Source organism: Apis mellifera, linkage group LG16, assembly GCF_003254395.2.
Source record: "Apis mellifera strain DH4 linkage group LG16, Amel_HAv3.1, whole genome shotgun sequence".
NCBI lineage: Eukaryota > Metazoa > Arthropoda > Insecta > Hymenoptera > Apidae > Apis > Apis mellifera.
Window position 1 is genome coordinate 2,138,103 of NC_037653.1, and position 15,765 is coordinate 2,153,867.

General features: G+C 33.7%; 1 protein-coding gene across 2 annotated transcripts in view; it reads right to left on the minus strand.

The window, feature by feature from the left end:
• Positions 1-15,765, minus strand: part of LOC724468 — a 338,444-nt gene that overhangs the window by 77,785 nt on the left and 244,894 nt on the right. For both annotated transcript variants that reach the window (XM_026445880.1, XM_026445879.1), the window contains 2 exons: positions 9,483-9,621; positions 8,216-8,280 (listed from right to left, as the gene is read on the minus strand). In XM_026445880.1, the coding sequence (XP_026301665.1) occupies positions 8,216-8,280; positions 9,483-9,621 (204 nt within the window). The remainder of the gene's footprint in view (positions 1-8,215; positions 8,281-9,482; positions 9,622-15,765) is intronic.

The window sequence follows — 15,765 nt, forward strand, 5'->3', positions numbered from 1 at the left end:
CTCTGGTAAAAGAGGTTTTTCTAAAACGACTCGTAAATTAAAACAATATTATTTTTAATTGTTATAATTTACGTTTCCACGTTACATTAAAATTAATTTTTCAACGCCACGATTCTTTTCCACTTACTTTTTATCTTTCATGATCAAATAAAACTTGAAACTTGTTATTCTCAATTTATATTTTCATAACTTTTCAGAGAGTATTTTCAAGTTACGACTCGAATGGACTCGATTTCATCGTGAATCGTAAGCATCGAATGAATCGTTCCAATCGGTGCACAGAAACAACGACAAAACCCTTTCTTCTTTCCTTTTCTCTTTCTAATACACGTGGAAATCGTTCGTGCAACAATAATCCCAGGGAAAAAAAAGGGGAGGGAAAGAAAAGAAAAATGTCAACGGGGGTTGGAAACCATTAAATCGCTGCCAATGACCGTTTCATTGTCTTTCCTCCTCGCTCGCGGTGTCGTTTATCTTCGAACTCGATCCAGCATCGTTTTTATACCAGTTTATGACGGCGTAGGATTGTATTTTCAAAAGAACCATCGATTTCTCCCCGCGAACGTTTACGCGGACACGTAATATATCGTAACTCTCCATCAATCGTGATTCGAATACTGAATTTTTGTCGTTTCGAACATTTCCGGTTTTTCATCTTCGATTTACGATCATTGGAATTTGCCGAAATTGATGAAAAATATTTCGAGAACGTGAAATTATTACGACCAACGAAACATCGACACGCTTTCTCACCCTCACGGAAGAATAATTATCACGAATATTTGTCCAATTCAAAATATATACTCTATTCTATATTTTTGTTTCTATATTTTTCTATATTATATATAGTGTATTCAGTATACGTTCGAAAAAAATTATTCAAATATTTCCATAATTCTATTCCACTCTCTATACTTCTTTGCACTCTATATTCTATATACTTCTATATTTATTCTTATTATACACATATTATATATATTCTATTCTAGGAAGAAATTATTCAAATAATTATTAATATATTTTATATACTCTATTCTATTCCATACTTTTGCGTCCTCTCTATACTACGTTCTATACACTTCACTATCAGGAAGTAATTACTCGAATATATATTCTTTTCTTTATATTTCTCTGTACTATATTATATTTTATTCTTTATACTCTATTCTATATTTTTTTATATACTCTATTCTGTATACTTTTGCGTTCTCTCTATACTACGTTCTATACAGTTCATTATCAGGAAGAAATTATTCAAATGAACGAATATATACTCTATTCTTTATATTTCTATGTACCATACTATATTTTATTCTTTATACTTTATTCTATATTTTTTTATGTACTCTATTCTATTCTATATTTTTCGTCTTCCCTATACTATATTCTATACACTTTACTATCAGGAAGAAATTACTCGAATATATACTCTATTCTTTATATTTCTATGTTATATTTCTGTGTTATATTATATTCTATTCTTTATATATTTCTATATTTTTTTATATACTCTATTCTGTATATTTCTTTGCATTCTATATTCTACATACTTCTATATTTATTCTTAATATACACATATTATATATATTCTATTCTAGGAAGAAATTATTCAAATAATTATCAATATATTTTATATACTCTATTCTATTCCATATTTTTGCATTCTCTCTATACTACCTTCTATACACTTCATTATCAAGAAGAAATTACTCGAATGAACGAATATATATTCTATTCTTTATATTATATACTATATTGTATTCTTTATAATCTATTTTGAATACTCTTGCGTTCTCTCTATAGTATGTTCTATACACTTGACTATGAAGAAAAATTACTCGAATGAACGAATATATATTCGTTATATATATCCATTCTATACTTTTTTATATATTCTATTCTGTACTTTTTTATATACTCTATTCCATATACTTTCGTGTCCTCTCTATACTACACTTCACTATCAAGAAGAAATTACTCGAATAAACGAATATATACTCTATTTTTTATATTTCTATGTATATATATACTATATTCAATTCTTTATACTCTATTCTATACTTTTTTATATATTCTATTCCATATATTTTCATGTCCTCTCTATACTACGCTCTATACACTTCACTATCAGAAAGAAATTACTCGAATGAACGAATATACTCTATTTTTTATATTTCTATGTATATATATATATATATATATATATATATATATACTATATTCAATTCTTTATATTCTATTCTATACTTTTTTAAATACTCTATTCTATATGCTTTTGCGACCTCTCTATACTACGTTTTATACACTTCATTATCAGAAAGAAATTACTCGAATAAACGAATATATATTCTATTCTTTATATTCTATTCTACACTTTTTTATATACTCTATATTAGTTTTCTTTTTTATTACATATTTTTTTATGTTCATAAGTATTTAGACAAATACATACACGTAACCTTACGACGTTGACAACTGTCGTAGAAACGAAAAAAAAAGAAACGAGAGGAAAATGGAGAAGAAAGAAGGAAAAGTCGGGAAGAAGGACGTAGGCAGATGTAATTTTCAAAGGTTGGAAATGGAAAAAGTGCAATGTCGTGTCTTCCTCCTATTTCCAACTTCCCTGTTATTCTTCCTGTCGTCTCATTTATTTATTTATTCTCGCGTGAACTTCGTGTCATTCTTTTTTTGCTCCGGTGTCCGCCTCAAATTTTCATCGTCATTTATTCGTTATTAGAATCGACTTCCCTTCTTCCACCGCCGAAATTATCCCCGACCAACCGTTTCAACATAATTAATTCGAAGGTATGTCCCACTGATTAATTATAGTTACGCTTTATTTTCCTTTGTCACGAATCACAAAGGTAAACGAAGGTATCGCGAAAGAGGGCCGTGTTAACGAAATTAAAATGAATTCGACCATCGTGTCCCCCCTAACTCCTTCCTGTCCGACCCTCTCAAGGTTGCCAACACTTGAAAAATCCTCATGATGACAAAGGTCTAAAAAAAAAGATATGGAAATTAATATCTAGACATTTTTTCTCATAAAGTTGAATAGAATTTTTAAAAAGCGTATAACGTAATTGAAAAAAAATATTAAATAAAAAATTTTAATATTAGATATAAAGGAAATTAAATTGTATTTATTTAACGAGTTAAATTCATTAAAATGTTTGTTTATATAACCAATAGATAGCAAGATATTTTATTGCAATAGTTCTTATTGATTTGGTCACGTATATTGAGATATAATAATTTAAATTACATATAAATGTCATAATCAATTGTGATTTATTAAGAAGATTTTTTTTTAAATATGTTAATAATTTCATCATTTACTCTTCATTCGCGTTTATTTAAACGGTCAACATTTTACGTTGATTTATTTTTCACAAGAAAACAGATGTGTTATGCTTAACTGTTATAATTAAATTATTTTGCGAATATAAAATATCATTCAGGATTGAGTACTTTTTATTTGAAATAAAAAAAAAAAAAAACGAATATTTACTCCAATTAAATTGAAAAAATAAATTTATTGAAAATAAAAATGTTCACAAATAGGATGTTATTTGAAAAAAATAAATTATTTTCGAATGATTTATATCATTTCTAACAATACTACTGTGAAAATATCATAACGTAAGCAAATGTTAATTTTATATATATTTTATATATAATAATATTGCGATTAACTAATCTATTATATATGATAGATAATTATTATAAAAAACATTAATTCTATATTGTAAGTGAACAAATTTTATTAGTTAATTTTGTATTGTAATACAAATATACAAATACTCATCGTTATTCTCTTTCTACCTATAATTTTATACGTTTGTAATATTTATTCATTTCGTCAACTATGACCTTATCAAATTACCAAAATAATTCTATTATTTTTATTAATTCTTCTTCCTCCAACTCTTTTCTAACAGTTGAGTGAATTTCGGTCTTGGAAGGCAAAAAGTGCAATCCCGTGTTTATTCCAATGAACAAATTAAAATTTGGCGCGAATTCTTCCTTATCAACCGAGCTCGCGGCCAATTAAATTTAAAGCGCGCGCTTTCCGCGGCTGACAGTAATTCCGCCTCTTAAACTTTCTCGACGAAACAGGCCTGCCAACCAACGCAACGAGTGCTTGTTAAAGTCTTTCCAGTCGACTCGCGCGCGCGAATCGCAAATTACGCTTTTATTTCGCGTATGTTTAGTTAATGAGCGAGGGTGAAACACGGAGAAACTGAGAGGAGGGCGGTTTTAACTTTTTTAACGAACAACTGGAGAACGCGGCAGGCGCGCTCGGGGCAAATCGAGCGACGCTCTTTGCATAATACCTCTTCCTCTTTTTTTATCATTATTCCTCTTATTTTTCGCATATTATCGAAACGATGTTGTGCTCCTTTGACGGAAAGTTTATCATCAGCCTCTGGAACAACGGTTTTTTAATTTTTAAGGTTAGGTTATGAATTTTTTCTCTTTTTTAATAACAAGTTATAAGATGGAAATGAAAATGAGAAGCGCGCGAATAGATTATAGCTTGGATATTGGGAGTATTAAATATCGTGTTGCATACATTGATCGCTCATCAAAAAGTGAGGTTATGGAAGCTCGTAAGTGTTTCAATTATCACAGTGGTTATCTTTTATCTGTTTGCTTGTCATAAAGTAATGTTATGTTTCGGTTAAAGGCAAAGTTGTCAGGATTTAATATCGAATGAAACTCAATCTATTCTTCAGATTAACATTTCCCCAATATAAAGGTAATTAAACGTCTAAATTTTGTAAAATTAGAACAAACACGAGCGAAACAGGCGACGAGTTGAAATTTATTTACCGTTAAAATTCGTTAGCTTCGATTTTTGTACAAGTATCCCGTTTTATTCCATATTCGAGACACTGGCCGTGGGAACAAAGGTTTGAAAACGCTGCTCTCTCGACAATCGAGAAGTCGGGTCACGGAAAGAGGAGGCGCAACGATCGCTCGACTTTTCGAAAACGCGAAGCTCCTTCAGGCTAGAGGTCCCCTTCCCCATAATTCGTCCTACTTTCTCCCCCAAGATTTCCAAGATAATCAAACATTTTCCAGCCAACAAAAACGACGGATAATTCCTCGGACAAATAAGCGGAGGGAGCGATCGACGACGAGACTTTTCCTCTTCCTCACGTTCATCACGTCTCATTTCCAAACAATCCCCTAATGTATCAGAGAGGAATGATTAAGGTAGAGGAGTTTGAATTCCCGTTCAGTTGGCGTGACGAGCCTTTCCTCGATCCACCTTGCGTCATTGTCTAACGTCGTCCCCGCTTTCCATCCCCTTTTTTCCTTTCTTTTTCTACAAGAGGTGACCCACATTTATCCCGCCATATTTGCCTCTGGTCCGAATGAAGCCTGCAGCCAACCGATGTGACGCTATGCAGATTAAAATCCGATAAAAAAGGAGGGAAAAGGGAGTGGGAAGGAGATAGAGAGAAGGGCCCGAGGGACTTTGATAAATCGTCGAAAAATGCGGACGCGAGAGCTTGGTATTCCTCTTTTTTTTTTTGTCATGTACAGGGTGTTCGAACGAAAAGAGATTGGAATATTTAAAGGCAAGGATTCTGTCCACTTTTTTCTGGCGGACGAAGTGAGACAATTTCATCTGATGATAGAGATGGAACGACACGATAAAAAATAATGAAAATTGATTGGAGATACGGAATTAAAATATGGATTCGCACGTTTTTAATTCTTTAGAGGCGCAAGTAGTGGAAGTGAAATAAAGATCAAAAATTTGGAATTAGCAATTAGATTAAAATCAAAGCCAATTGAGCTAGATGATAAAATTAAATAGGAGATTCGACTCGATTCTTCGATATTTTAATCCGTCTTTGCGAATTTTGCTAAATTTTGCGCTTTGTTTGTCACACTTTATATTCTCTTATCTATCCATCTCCTCTCCTTTCCTCTTCAGGATTTGGCTCGAGTGCCAAACTCCACCTGCCAGCGCCGTTCCTTTCTCTTGAGCTCCGTTCGTCCTCCAGGTCGTTTCAAATTCGTTTGTCCCTTTCAAATAATCATAGCCGGTTGTTTTGTGGTCGAACAATGAACAGTGGCGTACTTGTTTTCAATTGGTTTTCAACTGGTTTTCCAAAGAAGTGAAAAAAAGATGTATTGAAATTCTCAAATCGGTCAGTCTTCTTGACAGAGAAACTTTGAAGAAGAATTTTGAGAAAATTCATAGCTTTAATAATAAACGATCAATTAAACTTGTAAAGATTTCGTTTTCAATTTGGAAACATCTTTGACAAAATAATTTATATAGGATGAGTAAATAAAATAGTTTAAAATTTGAGTAACAGATACGTATTTCTTCTTCCCCTTTAAAATAATACATCATCTCATAATATGTAATATACACTGTTATTAAATTCACGTATAAAAATATCATATTTCATCCTTTTCAATAAATTCTATTTAAAACAAAGTTCAATTCAAATCTTACAATTTTTCGTCGCAATAACTATTTACTAGTGCGATAAAAAACTTGAATGTATGAAACCATTGGAATTCTTAAAAAGAATAAAAAAAAAAAATCACGAACGAATCATACAAAATTTCACTCGTCGTATAAACGAGATCGTATCGTTCGAGCAAACCAGTACCGTGCTTTTCGCCTAACCCATTTTTTCATCCGGATCCATATTTACTATCCCAGTCTGTCCACCCCCCTCCACTCGCGTCGTTCCCCCTGCCCGCGAAGCGCATCACTTACGACCACAGTCGGAGGATCAAAGTGTCGTTAGCGGGTTTGAAAAAAAAAAAAAATGAAAAAGAAAAAGAAAAAAAAAAGAAGAAAAGAAAAAAGAGGCTGCTATCGTCTATGAGCCACGTTGGGGCGAATAGAATTATCAGGAAACTTCGTTGCGCGATCCTAGACTAGGGGGTAAAAGCGCCCTTCGAGCGAGCACACCGCTTCAAAGCCATACCTCTCCTCCCCCTCCTCGACTCGGTTCTGGATTCAACGACTTTCGTGAGAATCCTTCCCTCAAAAATTTGAGCGTGCTTTGCGAGTTTTTTTTTTTTTTTCTTTTTTCTTCTTTGAGTGCGTAAACAAGCGGCAAGTTTATTGGGTATCTCTCTCGTCCCTCGAGAGAATTTTCGCGCAACAGAGTCCGAATGGTTTCTGGAAAATTCGAGTCTGTTTGTCACTTGAAACTTTTGAAATGGGATATATGGGTCATAAATCGTTCTAATACCGTGTTAAAAATATCCTTTTTTTTTTTTTTTTGGATTTGTTGGAATGGTAATTTGAATTACTTGAAAAGAAAAACAGCAGAAAGAAGTGAATACGTATATACGTGTATTATTAGTTAATGGTCACGTGGCGCTAGTATCGCGCTACCATCGTTTATATCGACGATCTTTCGTTCAATAAATCTATACATCTTATATGAAAAAAACTTTACCTTTCGTTTTATTCGAAGTAATTATTCGTAGTATTTAATTCTTCCAATTAATTATATCAAGTATATCGAATATATTACAACGATATAATTTGAAAAATTATTTCAAATACTTTCATGCTTCGATCTAAGCACGATGTGATAACATAACCTAAAAAATCCAGTTTTAAAAATCTCTATGTGTTTCTCAGGGAGCGATACAATCCACAAAACGATAATGGATAAATAAATATCTAGAAACGAGACTCCTCCCCTCTTTCTCCACCCCCATTATCACCAGAAAGTTCAATTCGTATTTCCATTCGTATTAACGAATGAGAGAGTGATGGAATTTCAAAGAGCACTCGATTTCTTTTCCTCGTCGTGAACGAGGGCGCCCTCCCCTCCCTCTTTCGAATTAGCAGAACCATCGTTGTTTCGTCTCCCTCCCTCTCTCTCTCCCTCCCGTTTTCATAAACGAGACGAAAGTCGTTAACTTCTTCCTCGAGAATTATTCCTCGACCTTCCTCCTTCCCCCCCCCCTCCTCCGTCATCTTCCGAGCTTTTTAATTACCGATCGGCATTCTAATTAATGAATGGATTTCCCTGGGAAATCGTTATCGATCAGAGCGAAACAACGGCTATTAGGAGGTAGGGGTCATTCGTGGGACGAGGACAACGACATCTGGACGGCCGGAGGAGGAGTTAGAGACAAGGAAGGAATGAGAGAGAGAGAGAGAGAGAGAGGAGGAAGGAGGTATCTTCCAACGTTCTTTCGGGATTGTACTTACTTTCTTTGTACTGGAGGACGTTCGAGTGCTTCTCGTGAATGACGACGCAACGGTAGCAGGATTTTCTGGAACAGAGAAACAGAGGTCCCTCTTATTCAAGCTTCTCGATTCGATATCGCTCGTTGGAATTAGAACGCTTTCTCTCCCTGTTTTACGGTTTCTTTTCTTTTTTCCTTTTCTTTTTTTTTTTTTTTGGAGAGAAAAGCCCGTTGTTTTCGAATTTCGCTTCTCGTTAAGACGGTGTTGGCGGTGTCTTAACGAGGAGTTGGTTCGACGAGCTTGAGACGGGACAATTGACCGAATTAATACCCGGATTGTTCGAATCACTTCGAATTATTATCTTCAAATAAGATAGAAATAAAATTATATATCAATATTCGTAATTTCGCTCGTGTTAATCGAGGCAAAAAATTGTCCTCCAGTTAAATAAATTTTTATCCTTATCTATCTCTTATCTAAAACTCCACGCATTATCGTAACGAGAAACAAATTCGTTTCCGTCGAGGCAAGATTTCTTCTATCTTAATAATAAAAAATAAAAACAAAATTACAAAGGATACGAGATTTCGTTATAAAAAAAAGAAACGTTTTTTATAAACAGGATAATTTAACTTTAAATTCTCGAACGTTACTTTCGCTCCCCCCCCTCCCCCTCTCCTTTATCTCGAACGACGCAATATCGATTTGCGAGGTGAGAAGGGGAGGGAGGGAGAGAGAAAGGCCGATAAAAATCTCCACGAGAACTTGCTTCGTGTGACACGAGCATTACACTCCCCTTTTCCTTTCCCACCCCGCGAAGAAACAACTGCAAACCCCTCCCTCCCTCTTAATCCCTACCAGAAGACGAAACTTTCGAACGTATTGCCCCGAACGAATCCCCCGGACGTCGCCTCTTTCTAACGAGTTGACATTCCACGAAACTTCCGTTTCTGGATTTAACTTTGAGTTTCCGTGATTTTCGGCGTGACTCGCTCGATGATCGAGTCCTCCTCCAAGTTTCGAATACGCTTTTAACGCGATTGGTTAAGGTTGGTTGGACCGTTTCCAACCATCTTTCCTATTGATCGATACTAATATCCGTTTGGGATTTTTTTTTTGTACAAACTCATTTGTGCACAATCGTGGATAACTTGCTAAATATTTCGTGAACAATGATAATTATTATTACTATTATTATATAAAGTAGGTATAGGGACTTTTTTAAAATTTAGGATGAAAATTAATCGATGAAAGGAAATTATTTCATTTGGCGAAAAGGTGTACTCACTGGTCGACAAGAAGAAATTTGTCGCCCTCGTTGTGCAGGCACCTGCCCTTGCTGGACAATTCATTCCTGGAGATCAGGATCGGTTGTCTGACTCCACTTTGAAACCAGGTGCCCTCCCACTTGGGTGGAAATGTGCATTCTGCAACAAAACAATAAAAAAACAAACATTATATTTTTGATAAAATTGAGATAAAGCTCGATTAATTGTCATTTAAGTTAATTTTCGAAACAATCTTTCATGATTCGACGAATTGACAGACATCTACATACATACATACAGTATATATACGCAAGAAATACTAATCTATTTATAAAGGTATTCAGAGATATTCAGAAGCTCTTTCTTTAAAATTTCTCTTAAACGAAGAAAGAGAGGGGGAAAAAAAAATATTATTTCCAAACGGAATATTCTCTTAGACAATATGTATAATTCGAGACAAATGGGGAGAAGATCGAAGACAAAGAGGCCAGGGACCACCCTTTGGAATCATCGAAAATAAGGGTTGAGTTGAGGGGAAGGGCATAACCAATGGCGTCGAGATAGGAATTTCCCGGACGGGATAATCCTGGAGGGAGGGGGAGGGGGGGGAGGTGAAGCGAATTTCCGGGAACCATAGCCATAGCTATGGAAAGGGATACATCGAGCCGAGTTATCGACGATAATCGAAACCATGCCGATGTCCCTCGTGCATCGTTCCTTTCCCTCACCTGACTACTGCGCGCTGCTCGTACACACTCGTATCGAGATCTGTATCCCATTTTTCCTCGCTGATTCGATACGTGTATCCTTTATCTCGAGACCGATTCGTTTGAGAGGAATTATAATAGTTTATCGGGTCATGGCTCGATGGATCATTTTCTTCCGCGTGGATATTGGAACGAGAGAAAGGATTGGATCCCTGCGGAGATTTCGCGGTGGAGATGATGGGATTGGCTGGTTGAGTATTTGAGTACCTTGGTGTAATCAGAACTTGGATTTTTCTGAGATATGAATGTTGTGTTCGAATTCGAGTTCGAATATTAGTATTTGAATCTGAGTAGTAAAATGTATTCGAATTTGAATATTCGAATATATTGGGATTGAATATTTAATAATTCAGGTTTGAATGTAAGTGGAATATTTAAATTTGAATAAAATATCTAAATTTTGAATCTTTGAATAGAATATCTAAATTTGAATCTGAATATTTAGACTTGAATATTTAATCTCTCTTAGGTTTGAATTTGAATAGAATATCCAATTTAAATCTAAATAATTGAATATTTGGAATTGAATATTTATTCTATTCAGATTTGAATCTGAATAGAAATTTAGAATATTCAAATTTGAATTTGAATATTCGGATATTTGAAATTGAATTCGAATATTCCATCATTCAGATTTGAATTTGAATAAAATATTTAAATTTGAATTTGAATACTCAGATATTTGAAATTGAATTCGAATATTCCATCATCATTTAGATTTGAATTTGAATAACATATTTAAATTTGAATTTAAATACTCGAATATTTGAAATTGAATTCGAATATTCCATCATCATTCAGATTTGAATTTGAATAGAATATTCAAATTTGAATTTGAATATTCGAATATTTGAAATTGAATTCGAATATTCCATCATTCAGATTTGAATCTGAATAAAGTATCCAAATTTGAATCTAAATATATTAGAATATTTAATAATTTAAATTTGAATTTGAATATTCGAATATTCGATTATCTATTGGTATTGAATCTGAGTACTCAAATATTCAGAATATTTAAATACTTGAACATCCAGATTTGTATCTGAGAATCCAAATTCAACTTTTCTTTTTTCATTCCTCAAATTTTTTTTAATTTTTTATATTTGAATTCACAATCAAATGTAAACAAAATAAATCTTTCAAAAATATACCATTCTGTATAAATTATCTAATTGTTGAATGAAAAAAAAATGAGGTAAATATCAAAAATAAAAATAAAATTCAAAAAATATCGATAAAACTGGAAAACAGATAAATAAGGAATGAAAAATATATATCAAGTGAAGCATTAAAATTATTTTGAACGTTATTATTCGAATCGTTTGCATATATAAAGTTGAAAATTTAAATAAATTTAATAATTGAATAGAACCATGAATATGTATAAAAAATGTTTATAGAAAATAATATTAGAAAATATCCAAGGTAATTCTTCAAATAAAAAAAAAAAATAAGCTGAAAGAATAAGAAAATTCCATATATTCGATTTAATTTTTAATTATTGATAATTGAAAATCACTCAATATTCACTCGCATTAATAGATAATAATTCCATCAATTTTCAATTGTTAATAACTAAAAAACAAAATCGAAAATAAAATTTTTTTGCTCTTGATTCTTGTCTTATTTTATCTCGAAGAATCACCTCTCTAATTTTAAAACACATAATTTTCTCTTCCATTCATAATTTCACTATCTACAAAAGTATATAATTAACATGATTACGAAGTATCCACAATTCGCAAATGGAACGATAATATTCAAGTTTCCCTTCCAAAGAAAAAGAACAAATTAACAAATCTCATTGCTCGACAGAATGACGTGAATGAATCTCGTAATAAAGCACAGACGAACCTCTACAAACAAATCAATCCTCGTTGCTTTAATAAGAAATAACCTCGGTTGATTCTACGTTATAATTATCTTGATTGAAAAAAAAAAAAAAAAGAAAGGAAACCTCAAGGTATAAATAAATAAACGATGATTGGGGAGGGTTGCGTGACTCTTAATGAAGGGTTAATTAGATTTCGTTCCAGGCCTGAACGTTCCGGGGGGAGGAGAAGAAAAATATTATTCCAGGGTGGAACGAATAGCAAGGACATTTTCCAGTCGCATCTTTAAGTAAAAGCTGCGTAAATAAAAGCTGTTATTGTCGTCACCCCGTCATCGTGTTGGAGTGTTGATTCATCTAATTGTGGAAATTGTTCTCGCCCCCTCTCTTCTCTCTCTTTCTCTTTCTCTTTTTCATGTTTCTGTTTCTATATCTGTCTCTATTTCTGTCTATGTATTTGTCTCTCTCTCATTCTCACACTTTCTCTTCTTCTCTCCTTTTACCTATCTTTATTTCTCTCTCTCTCTCTTTCTCTTTGTTTCTTTTCGTTGTAAGATCGAGCTTGGAACGAGCAGCGACACTAGCTAAGAGAAAATAATCGAATTGAACGGCACGTCCCTTCTCTTTCCTCCTTTCATCTCATTTTTTTCCTTTTTTAATAGAGCGTTTCGTGACTCGTCCTCGGTCGATAAAACAGTTGTCTCTTCGGTTTTAATACGAAATAAAAAAATAAAAAATTTATTCCTCCCTCCCTTCCTTTTTTGGGAGGGGGCCACTTTTGCCTGGAGGGATGTTGATAGAATAATAAAACGCGAAGGAAACGTTTTAAGAGTTCCCGCCTGCCTGTTACTTATCGTCAAAGGGGACGCTGATATTGACGCCTGTCATTTTCGAAAGTTTTTTCAGTGAGCCACGCCTGTGGGGAAAGTACACCTTTCACATTTTACACATCCGCCAAGTATTAAATCGTGTTTCGCGGAGGGGAAACAATTTTTCTTCTCATCTTTGACAGAATGTATGGAATACATTAGAATATAATGTCTACAAGTCTACAAAATATTTGTTAATTTTATAAGCACGGTTTCTAAGCACGAGATTATTAAATTATTAAGTTTAACCATTAATTTGTGATTTCTTTTTTTAATATCTCAGTTAAAAATTTCTATAAACTTTGTTATTTTATTAAATACTTTTATTATATTTAGTTAATATAAATTATTATTATTGCCACAAGGCAATAATTTTATTGATTTAAACTCCAAAATTTAGAGAAATCAATATAAATTTTTAATCATTAAATCATTAATCAAACCACAACACACGTATCTTCCATATTGGATTCGACAACGCCATCTACAGCAACTCTTAACTCAAACAAACATAACCTCAAATAGATTTACATCTTTTCAATTTTTATAAATGTCCAAAATAACTTGGAAGAATGTATGGAATACATTAGAATATAATATCTACAAGTCTACAAAATATTTGTTAATTTTATACGGTTTCTAAGCACGAGATTATTAAATTATTAAGTTTGTGATTTCTTTTTTTAATATCTCAGTTAAAAATTTCTATAAATTGTTATTTTATTAAATACTTTTATTATATTTAGTTAATATAAATTATTATTGTCACAAGGCAATAATCTTATTGATTTAAACTCCAAAATTTAGAGAAATCAATATAAATTTTTAATCATTAAATCATTAATCAAACCACAACACACGTATCTTCCATATTGGATTCGACAACGCCATCTACAGCAACTCTTAACTCAAACAAACATAACCTCAAATAGATTTACATTTTTTCAATTTTTATAAATGTCCAAAATAACTTCAATATTATTAATATCATATTATCCTCATCCAATAACTTTTATTCTCAAAGTTCAACAACTTAAATTATTAATAAAAGCATATTTTAAAAAAGAATCTATGATTCTCGAATGAACACGAATAGCCCTCGTAACTCGCAATACCTCTCCCCTTGCACTATCCCATTGAGAAAGAATTAAACCGCGAAGAAAAACGGGGACATTTACGCGCAATCCCGAGTTCTTATCGTTAACAGAAATCGCGCCCTTCCGAGCGAGGGTGAGAAACGGGAGACAAGGGATAGAGAAACAGATCGAAACATGAAAAACAACAAAGAGAAAGAGAGAAAGAGAGAGAGAGAGAAGAATAGGGAAGATTCGATTTCGTGACAGGACGAGGGAAGAAAAGAGCCACCGCGAAACATTCCATTTTTTTTTCTCCCCTCTCGTTCCATTCGAAGGAGGCAGGGGTGGCTCTCACCCCTTCTGTCGGATGGGGTGAGATCCTGGATAGCTGCTGGTGCGAACTGTGATTACGGATTTCGAGTCTCGCCCGCGGATTTTACGAGTGAATCACGCGTGGCTCACCCCCTACCCTTCTCCACAACCCTCCATCCACCCTTTGAGCCTCTTCCACATTGTCCGGTTTTCGCTGCCCGATTGAAAAACGAATGTCGAACGATTGAGCCGTTAGACAACTTTTGATCCAACGATCGATTTGAAATCCAGTTGGTCAATCAGCGCGGATTGAAGATTTCAAGCCGCGTTTACATTAACGATCGAATGATTGCAGACCGATCGATCAGAAATAGAGGAATGAACGGATTTGACGATGGAATGGCTCCTTTGCTCGATTAATTTGAAAAAACTGGCAACTTGAAAGCAGCGTTTATATCAAGTTAAATTAAGTTAAATTTCTAGGTCAAATTTAGGTTAGGATCGAAAAAATAGGTAAAGGTTAATAATAAAGTTATCGAAGTAAGGCAAAATTGATTTTTTCAGATTTTTTCGGATTATTTGTTTCCACAATCGTTAAAAGCGGTTTTTAATTAACATCAGTTTTCATTTAGATATTTGTGTACGAAATGCATCATCGTTGGCGATTCTGAAATGATTCGAAACGTTCGATTAACTCGTATATCTATATTTTTAGAAAATCTGACGGTTCAACTGCAAGATTATGCTTATAGTTAAACGCGGCTCCGAATAACTTTTATTGGAAATGTTATATTAGATTCGAAGTTGACCGACTAAAAGTTGCCTAAATGCAAGCATAAATCAAATTTTGATCGTTTCAACTTAATACTACGTTTACACGGGGGAACGAGTTTGAGATCGAAAAAATGCAAACGCTGTTTTATCGACCGAGCTAATCCTCATTTTCCACATCATCTTATCATCCTACTCCTTTTTTCCTTTTTCCTTTTCCTTCTCTTTTCCACGGTAAAGTAAAGTAAAGAATGTCACTGCGTATCGACTGACATTCATTTTCAACGCGACAAACAACGAGTGTTGGACAATATGAAAAAGCTCTTTCTCCGCCATACCTCCCTTTCTCTTTACAACCACGTCGAAAAACAGGAGAGGCAGGCCGCGGTATTCGAACCGCATGGAAATAAATAAATGCCTGAGGGTGGTCGGTGAGACGCCAGCCAAAAAGGGCGAAGGGGTGCAGGTAGTAGCTCCAGAGACCACCTGCTATCGATTTCAACCCCTCGAAACTATGCACGATCTAACGAATGGGTCTTCCTTTCTCTTTCTCTCTCGATTTTCTTCCAGTTTTTCACTCGATTATTCCATCTCTTTTTTTTTTTTTTTATAAAAATATAAGATTTCATTTTAGCGATTTTCGATGGAATTGTATGGAATTGGCCATTTTGATG